This window comes from Hypanus sabinus, chromosome 21 (genome assembly GCF_030144855.1).
Source record: "Hypanus sabinus isolate sHypSab1 chromosome 21, sHypSab1.hap1, whole genome shotgun sequence".
NCBI lineage: Eukaryota > Metazoa > Chordata > Chondrichthyes > Myliobatiformes > Dasyatidae > Hypanus > Hypanus sabinus.
The window spans coordinates 19,947,933-19,961,028 of record NC_082726.1 but is presented as its reverse complement, the minus strand read 5'-3'; the positions used below and the strand labels follow the sequence as shown (position 1 = coordinate 19,961,028).

General features: G+C 42.6%; 1 protein-coding gene across 4 annotated transcripts in view; it reads left to right on the top strand.

The window, feature by feature from the left end:
• Window positions 1-13,096, top strand: part of malt3 (MALT paracaspase 3) — a 134,249-nt gene that overhangs the window by 115,069 nt on the left and 6,084 nt on the right. For all 4 annotated transcript variants that reach the window (XM_059946129.1, XM_059946128.1, XM_059946132.1 and 1 more), the window contains 3 exons: window positions 3,646-3,795; window positions 7,574-7,728; window positions 12,575-12,700. In XM_059946129.1, coding sequence (XP_059802112.1) covers window positions 3,646-3,795; window positions 7,574-7,728; window positions 12,575-12,700 — 431 coding nt within the window. The remainder of the gene's footprint in view (window positions 1-3,645; window positions 3,796-7,573; window positions 7,729-12,574; window positions 12,701-13,096) is intronic.

The following is a 13,096-nucleotide window of genomic DNA, read 5'->3' as shown; positions in this document are numbered from 1 at the left end:
CCTGCTACTGTTACCACACAGGTTCTGTCTCGGCTGGATTCTTTTCCCCATTTATCCATAATAAGACTATCAAATTGTCATTGAGTCTCCAGTCCAAAGCCCCAATACTCATCCTTGGGGTCCTTCTAAGCTTTTGGCTGAACTGTTGTACCTGGAGGACCAAGTGACATAGACAGAACAGAGATTTTTGCAGTGGGTTAGTATTGTTTGAGATACACTTGAATTTCAAAGCTAGAGTGTCTCCCCATCTCATCAATACTTTAAACAGGAAGGAATACTGGACTTCCTAAAAGCATATAGTGATGTTGGCAAGCAAAAGACCTGGTTTTGTTGACTAGTGGTCAGGAAGCGATGAGAAGACATCATAGAAAAACATACGTTGGGAAAAAAAAAACAAAGATCCATTAATTATCTGCAGTAATGATCATCATGGGAACTGTTGTAAAAGTGTGCTCTTTTATTAGGAAGGTTACTGTAAAGGTGTCAACCTCCAGGTGTTTGTAAGTTTCTTTGGAGGGGTCTCTTAGAATCAGGATCAGATTTAATATCACTGGCATATGTCATGAAATTTGTTGTCTTTGTGACAGCAGTGCAGTGCAATGCATAATAATAGAAAAAACTTGAATTACGGTGTGTGTGTGTGTGTGTGTGTGTGTGTGTATATAAAATTAAATAAGTAGTGCAAAAACAGAAATTTTTAAAAAGTCATGAAGTAATGTCCATGGATTCAGTGACCATTGAGAAATCAGATAGCAGAGTAGAAGAAGTTGTTCCAGAATCATCGTGCCTTTAGGCTTCTGTAACTCTTTCTTGATGGCAGCAATGAGAAGAGGGCATGTCCTGGATGATGGGAGTCCTTAATGATGGATGTAGCCTTTTTGAGGTGTCGCTCCTTGAAAGTGTCCTGGACACTGCAGAGGCTAGTGCCCGTGATGGAGCTGGCTAAGGTTACAACTCTCTGCAGCTCACTGTGATCCTGTGCAGTAGGCCCTCACCACCCACATACAAGATGAAGCCAGCTAGAGTGCTCTCCACAGTACATCTGTATAAGTTTGCGAGTGTGTTAGATGACATACCAAACTTCCTCAAATTCCTAAGGAAATATAGCCGCTGTCGTGCCTTCTTTGTAACTGCATTAATACGTTGAGTCCAGGTTAGATCTTCAGAGATACTGACACCCAGGAACTTGAAATTGCTTGCTCTTTCCATTTCTGATCCCTCTATGGTTTGGGTTCCTTCATCTTATCCTTTCTGAAGCCAACAAACGGTTCTTTGGTCTACTGATATTAAGTACAAGGTTGTTGCTATGACGTCACTCGACCAGCTGATATATCTCGCTCTTGTACACTCTATCATTGCCAACTGAAATTGTGCCAGCAGTTGCATTGCCAGCAAATTTATGGATGGCATTTAAGCTGTGCCTGTTGATTATCCGGGAGGTGAAGATGTTATTTCCAATCTACACAGATTGTGGTCTTCTGGTTAGGAAGTCGAGGATTCAATAGACAATAGACAGTCGGGGCAGGAGTAGGCCATTCGGCCCTTCTAGCCAGCACCCCCATTCACTGTGATCATGGCTGATCACACACAATCAGTACCCTGTTCCTGCCCTCTCCCCATATCCCTTGACCCTGCTATCTATAAGAGCTCTATCTAACTCTCTCTTGAGTGCATCCAGAGACTTGACCTCCACTGCCTTCTGGGGCAGAGCATTCCACATATCCACCACTCTCTGGGTGAAAAAGTTCTTCCACATCTCTGTTCTAAATGGCCTACCCCTTATTCTTAAACTGTGGCCTCTAGTTCTGGACTCATCCATCAGCGGGAACATGCTTCCTTCCTGCCTCCAGCGTGTCCAATCCCTTAATAATCATATGTTTCAGTTGCTGAGAGAGGTACAGAGGCCCAGGTGCTAGAGCTTTTTGATCAGAACTGTAGGAATGATTATGGACAAGGTATTTACTGTATTTTCTGAGTTAAGACTACCTGTATTCATTCTCACTGTGTGTGTTACTGATAGGGCTAGCATTTATAGCCTGTCCCTAAATTCTTCCTCTAAGAGTAGATTCCTGTCACTGCTTATAAAGAGTTTGTATGTTCTTCCTGTGACCATGTGGGTTTCCTCTGGGTGCTCCTGTTTCCTCCCACAGTCCAAAGCCCTACCTGTTGGTAGGTTAATTGGTCATTGTAAATTGGTTAATTGTTATTGGTCATTGTAATTAGGCTGGGATTAAATCAGGGGATTAGGCTGGGATCAAATAGGCAGCTTGCCTTGAAGGGCTGAAAGGACCTATTCTGTGTCCAATAAATAAATGTTAAATCAAGGACACATGGTCATGACAGAGGTAGTTATTGGAGCCCTATTCAGGCTAGACTACACAGGGACATCAAAACTCCTTCCTGAAAGATAAAGAATCAGGCGAGTTTTCACAAATTTCATATTCCCAATTATGCTAAGAGCTCTTTATTCCAGTTTTATTTACTCACTTGAATTGAAGTTGCTTTGCTATTGTGGTGAGGTTTATATCTGTGTCGCTGGAAAGATGCATTTAGCATCATTCGTGACTTCAGAATGTCCCAGAATGCTAGACAACCTTGAAGAACTTCTGAGGTGAACACACTATTATAGTAGAGGAAAGGTAGCAGCCAGTGTATGTACAACAAACTCTGAAGGTCATTGAGTTGTATAGCACAGACACAAGTCTTTTGGTCCACCCTGAATTCCAAGCCCTCATCAGTGCTTTGACTGAAATGCATGGGAGAATGGTCTTTTCTTTTAAACTAGCTAAGGCATTGTTTTCTTCCCTTTTTGTTCCTTTTTATTGTCACTGGAGGTGATGGACATGCCCAACAAGTCTTTCTATTCTGCATTTTGCAACTCCTATAGTCCTTTGTCTAGTTCTTTTGTGCATATTTTCACTCTCTTAACTGTTCCCAATCAGTCATTACCTGGAGAGTCTTTTCTAGAGCTTACCCCCTTCGCCATCAGAGATGTGCACCGCCTTTCTCTCCTCCCCAATTTGGATGAAGGTCTGTGCTCTGAAACACTAACTCTGTTTCTCTTCTATTAAATACAACTTGACCTTCTGTTTCAAGTAGTTATTTTTGTTTTTCATTTTACATTTCCAGCATCTGCAGTTTTTTTAAAATTTTATTATAACAATGCCTTCTTAACTAGACAACTAGGAATGGAAAATGATGGCAGTATGATATAATTAAACCGCTCATGGACCTAAAATGTTTGGGTTTCCCAATCTAAAATTCCATATAATCTTTTACTACCAACACTTCCTAACTATGAAATCTGTCAGAAAGTGGACTTGGGGTTTGGAAGTTAATGGATGAATAAGAAATAAATTAATCAGCCAAAGTGCAAGAAAGCATGTCTGGAAGCTATGACGGAAAAGGGAATAATTAACGTTGCTTCTGATAAAGGTTATCAAGCTATTCAGTCTGTGTTTGCTCCGAGTTTGCAGGACTCTTTGTTCCTATTTCAGGTTTCCAGTACATGCTGTATTTTGCTGTTCCTGAAATGCAATCTGCAACCTTTCGTAAGGACAAAGATGTACTTAAGAGTAATTAAATATGACTGATTTCACGCAGGTCCTCCAGCTCAGTTCTAAGATTTATTGTTCTGTACCACAGACATGGGGAAGGACAAGATGATCATTGGCAAGCAGGTGATGGAGATTAGGCACACCCTGAAGGAGCGCCGTGCACTGACTGATGAAGTTTGTGCGACAGGACATACCGCGCAACTCAACGTGAGGAACGAGCGCTGGCGACAAGCCAATGGTAAGTTGCCCAGCTGCCCCAACCAGGTTACAGGAAGCTCTTTGAAATATCCAAAAGTAATCCACAGGGTGGTGTGAAGTAGCCCCTGGGCCTTCCCTGTATTTACATTCCTCCATCAGATGAAATATACCTTTGTTTTAATTAGGTAAGGAAGATTATTTTGGAAAGCAAATACGAGGCCATCAAATCCACCTGAAATCTCTTAAAGAAAATCAAAAATATTCCAATGAGGAACTTTTCAGCCCATTCCCTTCACCCACCAGAGTTGGGTGAAATTGCTGCTGTGTAGCTTTAGACAATTTTAGAACAAAAACTTTAAGCTTTAGTTAGGCTGTATTTGGGACGTTGTGTGCATATCTGGACACCACACAGCAGGAGGGATAATGAAGGCTTTGAAGAAGGTGCAGAAGGAATTAATTGGGATATTGCTTGAATGAGAGACTATTATCTATAAGAAGAGGCTGGAACAGTCTGCTCTGGAGCAATGGAGTACAGTCGGCCCTCCTTATCCACGGTTTCCGCATGCGCGGATTCAACCAGCCCCAGATCAGGAAAACCCGGAGGTTCTCTCTCTCCAGCACTCATTGTTTGAGCATGTACAGACTATTTTTTCTTGTCATTATTCCCTAAACGATACAGTATAGCAACTATTTACATAGAATATACATTGTATTAGGTATTATAAGTAATTTGGAGATGATTTTAAAGTACAGGCAGTCCGTTATGAATGAGTTCCGTTCCTGAGTCCATCTTTAAGTCGGATTTGAAGTCGGAACAGGTACACCTGGTATTATTTAGCATCAGTTAGTAAAACGTTTGTCTTAGTGTATAGTATATATTTTACCTTTCTATGCATATAACATTTAAGAAACATATGTATTTTGATAATTAAACTACTGTGTTGCTTAGTAATAATTGTAGCTTTCCTCGGGGCAGGGCCTTTCACATGCTCCATTAAAATTGTTCTGATCGTTGACCGATTGTAGCCTAACACTTTTCCAATGACCGATGGCATTTCACCTCTTTCTGATCGCTTTATTACTTCCACCTTATTTTCAATCGTGATGGTGATTATTTTCGTGAACAGAAACACTGCAGATTCAGAGCTGCGCCAGGTCCTAATGTCCACTGCACTGACACAGGTTAAATAAAGTCCGGGGTTCCGCTGGGTCCTAAAGACCATAGCACTGAGACAGGTTAAATAAGGGACTTGAGCATCCGTGATTTTTGGTATCTGCAGGGGGGTCCCGGAACTGATCCCCCGCGGATAAGGAGGGCCCACTGTATATGAGAGGCATTTATGTAGTGTACAGTCAGAATCTTTTCTAGGCAAATATGTTTTAAGGCAGGGTTCCCAAACTGGGGGTCCACAGGCCCCTGAGTTAATGCTAAGGGTATTTAAAAAGAGGTTGAAACCCTCTGGTTTAAGTGAACAAGTTTGAGGTGAGAGGAGAATGTTTGAAGGGCATTTCCAAAACAAATTGGACTTATTTCTGACCCAATCCACTGTGTGCTCCATCAGATTACTCAGTATGTATATGGAATGTAACAGGGTTTAAGTTGATTCTCAGCTTAATGCGATTTATTTGTGAGGTGGTGTCAGAGTGCACATAACCAGCTGGAACGCAATTGAGGTTTCAGGTAATTTATACATTTAGGTGGGATGTTCTTCATATTTGCCAATCAGAATGTGTTCTTAATAAAGACAAACTTGGCATGGGTTCACATTAGAAATCCGCATGGTAGCATAGTGGTTGGCACAACACTTCACAGTACCAGTGACCTGGGTTCAATTCCCGCCACTGTCTGTAGAGATTGGAAATTGTCCCTGTGACTGTGTGGGTTTCCTCCGGGTGCTCCAGGTTCCACCCGCAGTCCAAAGCCGTACAGGTTGGTAGGTTAATTGGCCGTTGTAGATCGTCCTGTAATTAGGGGAGGGGTTGCTGGATAGTAGTGGCTCAAAGAGCCTACTCCAGACTGCACTCCAATAAAGGAAGAAACATTTTATTACTGAACTGCACAAACCCTGTGCACATGCAACCAGGTCACCACTGTAGCTTCCAGTTCCGGGTGAACCACTTGCATTGCCCACTGGGAATTGAAGTTCTTTATTAAGCACACATAATAACACCTCTATATTAACAGCTCTAATATTTACTGCGAAGTACAGCTCAGTTGTGAAGATTTTCTTTTGATTTGACGTTAAATGTCACTCCTGCCAATGACCTTGAGATGACTGCTATCTCCTGACAAAGGTCAGGTTTCTTTAGACTAGTAAGAGCAGAAACTACTCAGTGGGTCAAACAGCAATTGTGAAGAGACAGGAACAAAATCGATGTTTCAGAATGAAGACCATTCACCAGGTCCATTTCTGCAGCCTGGTCCATTCAGTATTTTCGGTTTTTTTAATTTCAATTTTCCAGCATTTCTAGTTTCTTTTTTTCTTTTTCTTTATGAAAATGATGACTGTTCTGATATTTTTTATAGTAACAGTCAAACTTGACATGATCTTAATTCACTCAAATATCATGGAAATGATAGCAGGCGAGGAAAGCCTTTAGGTAATTTTTTTCATCCATTTAGAAAGGTATTATTCATCCCAGTCTTAACTCCATGTTAATAATATAGAATCATACAGCACAGTTGGGGCCCTTTAGCACATGATGTGCTGACCTATGTAAAATGTTCCATGATCAGTCAAACCCTTTCCTGCATAGCCCATAGCCTTCCTTTTCTATATCCATCTGCCTAAGAGACTTGTAAAAGTCCCTATTGTCTCAACCTCTACCACCAAAGTGTTCCAAGCACCTACCATTCATTGTGTTTAAAAAAAACCTACCTCTGACATTTCCCCTAAACTTTCCACCAATCACCTTAAATGAATGTCCTCTGGTTTTGCCCTTTACTGTACTGGGAGCAACAGGAGAGAACTCGTCCAACAAAAAAAATGTGCAAACGCCATACAGAGAGCATGCAAAATCAGGGTTGAATCCACATCTCTGAAACTAGATCCAAATTCTTATTATGAACTCCTCTGCCTTTCAGTTTCTAAATGTGACTCAGTTATGTGACAGTGTTCCTAGGGATCACCTCGGGTCACCGGTGGTTTGAACTGGTTTAAGTTCGGTAAATTCCTTTTTTACTATTTTCCCTGTGCATCAAGAGCTGAGAGCTAATAGTTAGACAATATAGGCACTGTGCAAAAGTCTTAGGCACGTATATAATATAAAGCTAAGCTGCCTCAGACTTTTTGCACAGTACTGTAGTTGTTAATGTGGAGCAGAGAGCAAGTTTGTAAATATGGTGGGAGCAAAGGATGTTGAGAATGGTGAGGGTGAAGCTCTGTGAGAGGGGTGTGGGACAGGTGGCAGAGGAGTATCAGGGGCAGGGTTGCAGGGGCACCCAACCCTGAGACACCAGACAAGGTCATTTAATTCCAAACATTTGGTTTATTGATCATTGCAAAATGTCTGGTGTTTCCCACACATCTCCTCTCCATTCCCCTTTCCCCCAAATATGATTCCGCTCTCCCTGCCCCCTTCCCACTCTCAGTCCACAATAGAGACCCATATTAGAATCAGACTAATCATCACTCACATATGTATTGAAATTTGTTTTTTTGTGTTACAGCAGTACAGTGCAATACTTCAAATTATTAGAGTACTATCCAAAAGTCATAGGCATCCTAGCTTTATTTATGTGCCTAAGACTCTTGCACAGTACTGTATAGCAGGTGAACAGTGGCCTAATATAATATTCATTTGGTGTCTATTGTCAGAACTGCCTGAGAAGAAGACTATTCAGTTTCCCTGTGGTGTGGTAGTGGAGTTAAGCTGTAGTGCCGTTTTCTCCAACGTGATGACAATTTATGTCAACATCAAGGCAAGATCTTCCCAGATAGCGGAGTGTAAAGTTTCCCTTCAGAAGCCAAAGGTGAGTGAGCACAATCTGAATACTCATTTCAGACTCATGTTTCTGATCAGTCATCAAAATGCTAAGAGAGGCCAACGAGAATTGTACCAGGACACCTATCCAAGTATGTCAGGAGAGCAGGAGACCAAATATCCTCCATCTCAGTGTCTGTGAGTTGCAGATTCTTTCTATCGTGATGTGTCTAGGATTCCAGGTATTCCTTTACTGTAAGTGTGAGGGGATGAAATGTTATTCCCCTTTTGCAATAGCAATGAGTTGTTCTATCATACTGTTTAATGAGTCATGGAGTTTAAAGTACATTTATTATCAAAATATGTATACCATATACAACCTTGAGGCAGCCACAAAACAAAGAAACAATGGAACCTATTAAAAATCCCCAGGTAAGAAAGACTGTTAACACTCAGTGTGTGGGGGGAGAAAAACGAATCGTGCCAATAATAAAGTAAACAAATAACACACAGAACATTAACTGCACAGTCCCCGAAAGTGAGTCCACAGACATGGAGGCAAGTGATGTGGCTCAAAGAGCCCGATAGCTGCGGGCCATAGCCATGGGGCCAGTTCAGCGCTGAGGCAAGCGCCGATAGTTGCAGCTGCAACTGCAGGAGCGAGTAAACTCCACGGAGTATTGAGCAGAACACCGTTTTGTCCTTCGCCCTCAGCCTTGATGAAATCACGCAAATTGTTAAAAAAGTGTAAACAAAAGCACTTGGAGCATGAACTGCAGAGTCCCTGAAAGAGAGAGTGTATTCAGCACTGAGGCTAAATGAAGCCTGTTCAGGAGCCCAGAGACTGTAGGGAAACAACTACTCCCAAACCTGGCCGTGTAGGACCCAAGACCCCTGAGTTGCCAATAGTTAGCCCAGAGACACAAGAGACTGCAGATACTGGAGCAATAAAAACCACAAAGTGCTGAAGAAACCCTGGAGATCAGGCACTGAGTTCCTCCAACAGTTCACCTTTTCCAAGAGTTAGCCCAATTTGAACTGGCACTAACAGGTTGGAGGCACATCTTGTAGATGCCAATACACAGGTATTTGAACAATTACATTTTGGAGGCCAGAGATGGAGAATAAAGATCAAATTATGTGCTTGTGGGATGTGAATCCCAACACTTACAAATTAACCTATTTGTCACTAATAAAATGAAAGTCAGTACTACTCAAGCATTGGTCATCATTGGATTGAGATCAGAGACGCGGTGAACAGGAGGAAGGTCCCATGCTCTTTACAACAGCTCCGACACCATGGGAAAGGAGTCAACCGCTTTCAGATTCATCCATGTGTCCAGCTAATGCCTTTGAAAAGTTTCAGTTTAGGAGTCTCAATGATACCAAAGATTTCTTTCCTCCATAGCTGGTGTGGTATATGGGAAAGAACAGTGTCCTGGGAACACGAGGAAATCTGCAGATGCTGGAAATTCAAACAACAACCAGCCGGTATATAAGGTTTTGTTCCTCCAACCTGAGTGGATTCATCTTGACAGTAGACACCTACACTCGGTCCGCCAGAGAAAGCAGGATCTCCCAGTGGCCACACATTTTAATTTCACATCCCATTCCCATTCTGATATATCCTTGTAAACAGAACAAGTGCTACACCTGCCCTTACACTTCCTCCCTCACCACCATTCAGGGCCTCAGACAGTCCTTCCAGATGAGGCGACACTTCCCCTGTGAGTCGGCTGGTGTGGTATACTGCGTCCGGTGCTCCCGGTACGGCCTTTTATATACTGGTGAGACCCGACGCAGACTGGGAGACTGTTTCGCTGAACACTTTCACTCTGTCTGCCAGAGAAAGCAGGATCTCCCAGTGGCCACACATTTTAATTCCACATCCCATTCCCATTCTGACACGTCTATCCATGGCCTCCTCTACTGTCAAGATGAATCCACACTCAGGTTGGAGGAACAACACCTTATATACTGGCTGGGTAGCCTCCAACCTGATGGCATGAACATTGACTTCTCTAACTTCTGTTAATGCCCCTCCTCCCCTCTTACCCCATCCCTGACATATTTAGTTGTTAGTTTTTTTCTCTCTCTCTCTGCCCATCACCCTGCCTGTTCTCCATCTCCCTCTGGTGCTCCCCCCCCCCCACTTTCTTTCACCAATCACCTTTCCAGCTCTTAGCTTCATCCCACCCCCTCTGGTCTTCTTCTATCATTTTGCATTTCCCCCTCCCCCCACTACTTTCAAATCTCTTAGTATCTCTCCTTTCAGTTAGTCCTGACGAAGGGTCTTGTCCCAAAACGTCGACTGTGCTTCTTCCTATAGATGCTGCCTGGCCTGCTGTGTTCCACCAGCATTTTGTGTGTGGTGTCCTTGGAAACCTTGTTCACAGCAATCATAGAAACATAGAAAATAGGTGCAGGAGTAGGGCATTCGGCCCTTCGAGCCTGCACCGCCATTCAGTATAATCATGGCTGATCATCCAACTCAGAACCCTGTACCTGCTTTCCCTCCATACCCCCTGATCCCTTTAGCCACAAAGGCCATATCTAACTTCCTCTTAAATATAGCCAATGAACTGGCCTCAACTGTTTCCTGTGGCAGAGAATTCCACAGATTCACCACTCTCTGTGTGAAGAAGTTTTTCCTCATCTCAGTCCTAAAAGGCTTCCCCTTTATCCTTAAACTGTGACCCCTCGTTCTGGACTTCCCCAACATCAGAAACAATCTTCCTGCATCTAGCCTGTCCAATCCCTTTAGAATTTTATACGTTTCAATAAGATCCCCCCTCAATCTTCTAAATTCCAGTGAGTATAAGCCTAGTCGATCCAGTCTTTCTTCATATGAAAGTCCTGCCATCCCAGGAATCAATCTGGTGAACCTTCTCTGTACTCCCTCTATGGCAAGAATGTCTTTCCTCAGATTAGGGGACCAAAACTGCACACAATACTCTAGGTGCGGTCTCACCAAGGCCCTGTACAACTGCAGTAGAACCTTCCTGCTCCTGTACTCAAATCCTTTTGCTATGAATGCCAACATACCATTTGCCTTTTTCACCGCCTGCTGTACCTGCATGCCCACCTTCAATGACTCATGTATAATGACACCCAGGTCTCGTTGCATCTCCCCTTTTCCTAATCGGCCACCGTTCAGATAATAATCTGTTTTCCTGTTCTTGCAACCAAAGTGGATAACCTCACATTTATCCACATTAAATTGCATCTGCCATGAATTTGCCCACTCACCTAACCTATCCAGGTCACCCTGCATCCTCTTAGCATCCTCCTCACAGCTAACACCGCCGCCCAGCTTCGTGTCATCCGCAAACTTGGAGATGCTGCATTTAATTCCCTCGTCTAAATCATTAATATATATTGTAAACAACTGGGGTCCCAGCACTGAGCCTTGTGGTACCCCACTAGTCACTGCCTGCCATTCTGAAAAGGTCCTGTTTACTCCCACTCTTTGCTTCCTCTTTGCCAACCAATTCTCTATCCACATCAATACCATACCCCCAATACCGCGTGCTTTAAGTTTGCACACTAATCTCCCGTGTGGGACCTTGTCAAAAGCCTTTTGAAACTCTAAATATACCACATCCACTGGCTCTCCCCTATCCACTACTAGTTACATCTTCAAAAAATTCTATAAGATTTCTCAGACATGATTTTCCTTTTTCAAATCCATGCTGACTTTGTCCGATGATTTCACCTCTTTCTAAATGTGCTGTTATCACATCTTTGATAAGCGACTCTAGCATTTTCCCCACCACTGATGTCAGACTAACCGGTCTATAATTTCCCAGTTTCTCTCTCCCTCCTTTTTTAAAAAGTGGAGTTACATTAGCCACCCTCCAATCCTCAGGAACTAATCCAGAATCTAAGGAGTTTTGAAAAATTATCACTAATACATCCACTATTTCTTGGGCTGCTTCCTTAAGCACTCTGGGATGCAGACCATCTGGCCCTGGGGATTTATCTGCCTTTAATCCCTTCAATTTACCTAACACCACTTCCCTACTAACATGTATTTCCCTCAGTTCCTCCATCTCACTAGACCCTCGGTCCCTTACTATTTCCGGAAGATTATTTATGTCCTCCTTAGTGAAGACAGAACCAAAGTAGTTATTCAGTTGGTCTGCCATATCTTTGTTCAAAACCATTAATTTCTATAAGACCATAAATCATAGGAGAATTGGGCCCATTGAGTTGGCTCTGTCATGGCTAATTTATTTTTCCTCTCAACCCCATTCTTCTGCCTTCTCCCCATAACCTTTCATGCCCCAACTCATCAAGAACCTGTCAGTGTCCACTTCAAATGTACCAATTGACTTGGGCTTCACAGTTACCTCTGACAATTAATTCCACAGATTCACCATGCTCTGGCTAAAGAAATTCTTCCTCGTCTCTGTTCTAAAGGTACGCCCCTCTATTCTGAGACTGTGGCCTCTGATCCTAGACTCCCCTACTAAAGGAAACATCCTCTTCATATCCACTCTAACTGGGCCTTTCAATATTTGATGGGTTTCAGTGAGATCCCTCCACTTTCTAAAAAAACTCCAGTGAGTTCAGACCCAGAGCCATCAAACACCCCTCATACATTAACCATTTCATTTCCAGGATAATTCTCGTGAACCTCCTCTAATGCAGACTGATTGCCAAGCACAATTCTTTTACTCCTACAAAAAAATGCTACTGGTTGTGCCCTCCATTCAAGAAAATTGCTGGTTCACCTCTTATAATAATATAAAGGGCTGTTTAACTAAACAATAGGAAAAGGACTTTCAAATGGGAAATGAACGAATGAGTGTGCTTCAGATTTTTTTTTTGCTCTTTTCTGGCATTTGCTGAACAGCTGTTAGAAAATGAGTTGCTTTACTTGTTTGTTCCAGGAGCTTGCTGATAACATTTCAGACCCTGATGGAGACTCATCCCAAATGGATTCCCTGCTCTCTTCTCTCGATGGCAACCAGCAATCAGACACATCATTGAAGCTCTGTGGTCTGCATAAACTGAAGGTAAAGAGCAAAGAAGCTCACGTCTTCTGGCACCTTTCACAATCTACTAGATTGATGGGTTTGTTATTTGAAGAGAGATTAGGCCAACCTGGTGTGTGCTCTCAGGAATTTAGATGAATGAGAAGTGATCTTATTGTAATATAAAAACTTTGTAAAGAGCTTGACAGGGTAAATATGAAGTTGATGTTTCCCCAGGCTGGGGTATTTAAAATCAGGGCTCCCCGTTCAGGACCAGGCAAGAAGAAATTTCTTTACACACAGGCGGATCTTTGGAATTCCAAAGGACTGTGATGGTTCCGTCACTAATTACAATTATCTAATAGGTTTTTAGATATTAAAGTCATCAGGGGATATAGGGTCAGTGCAGAAAAATGCTGCATATATAATAAAGTATTT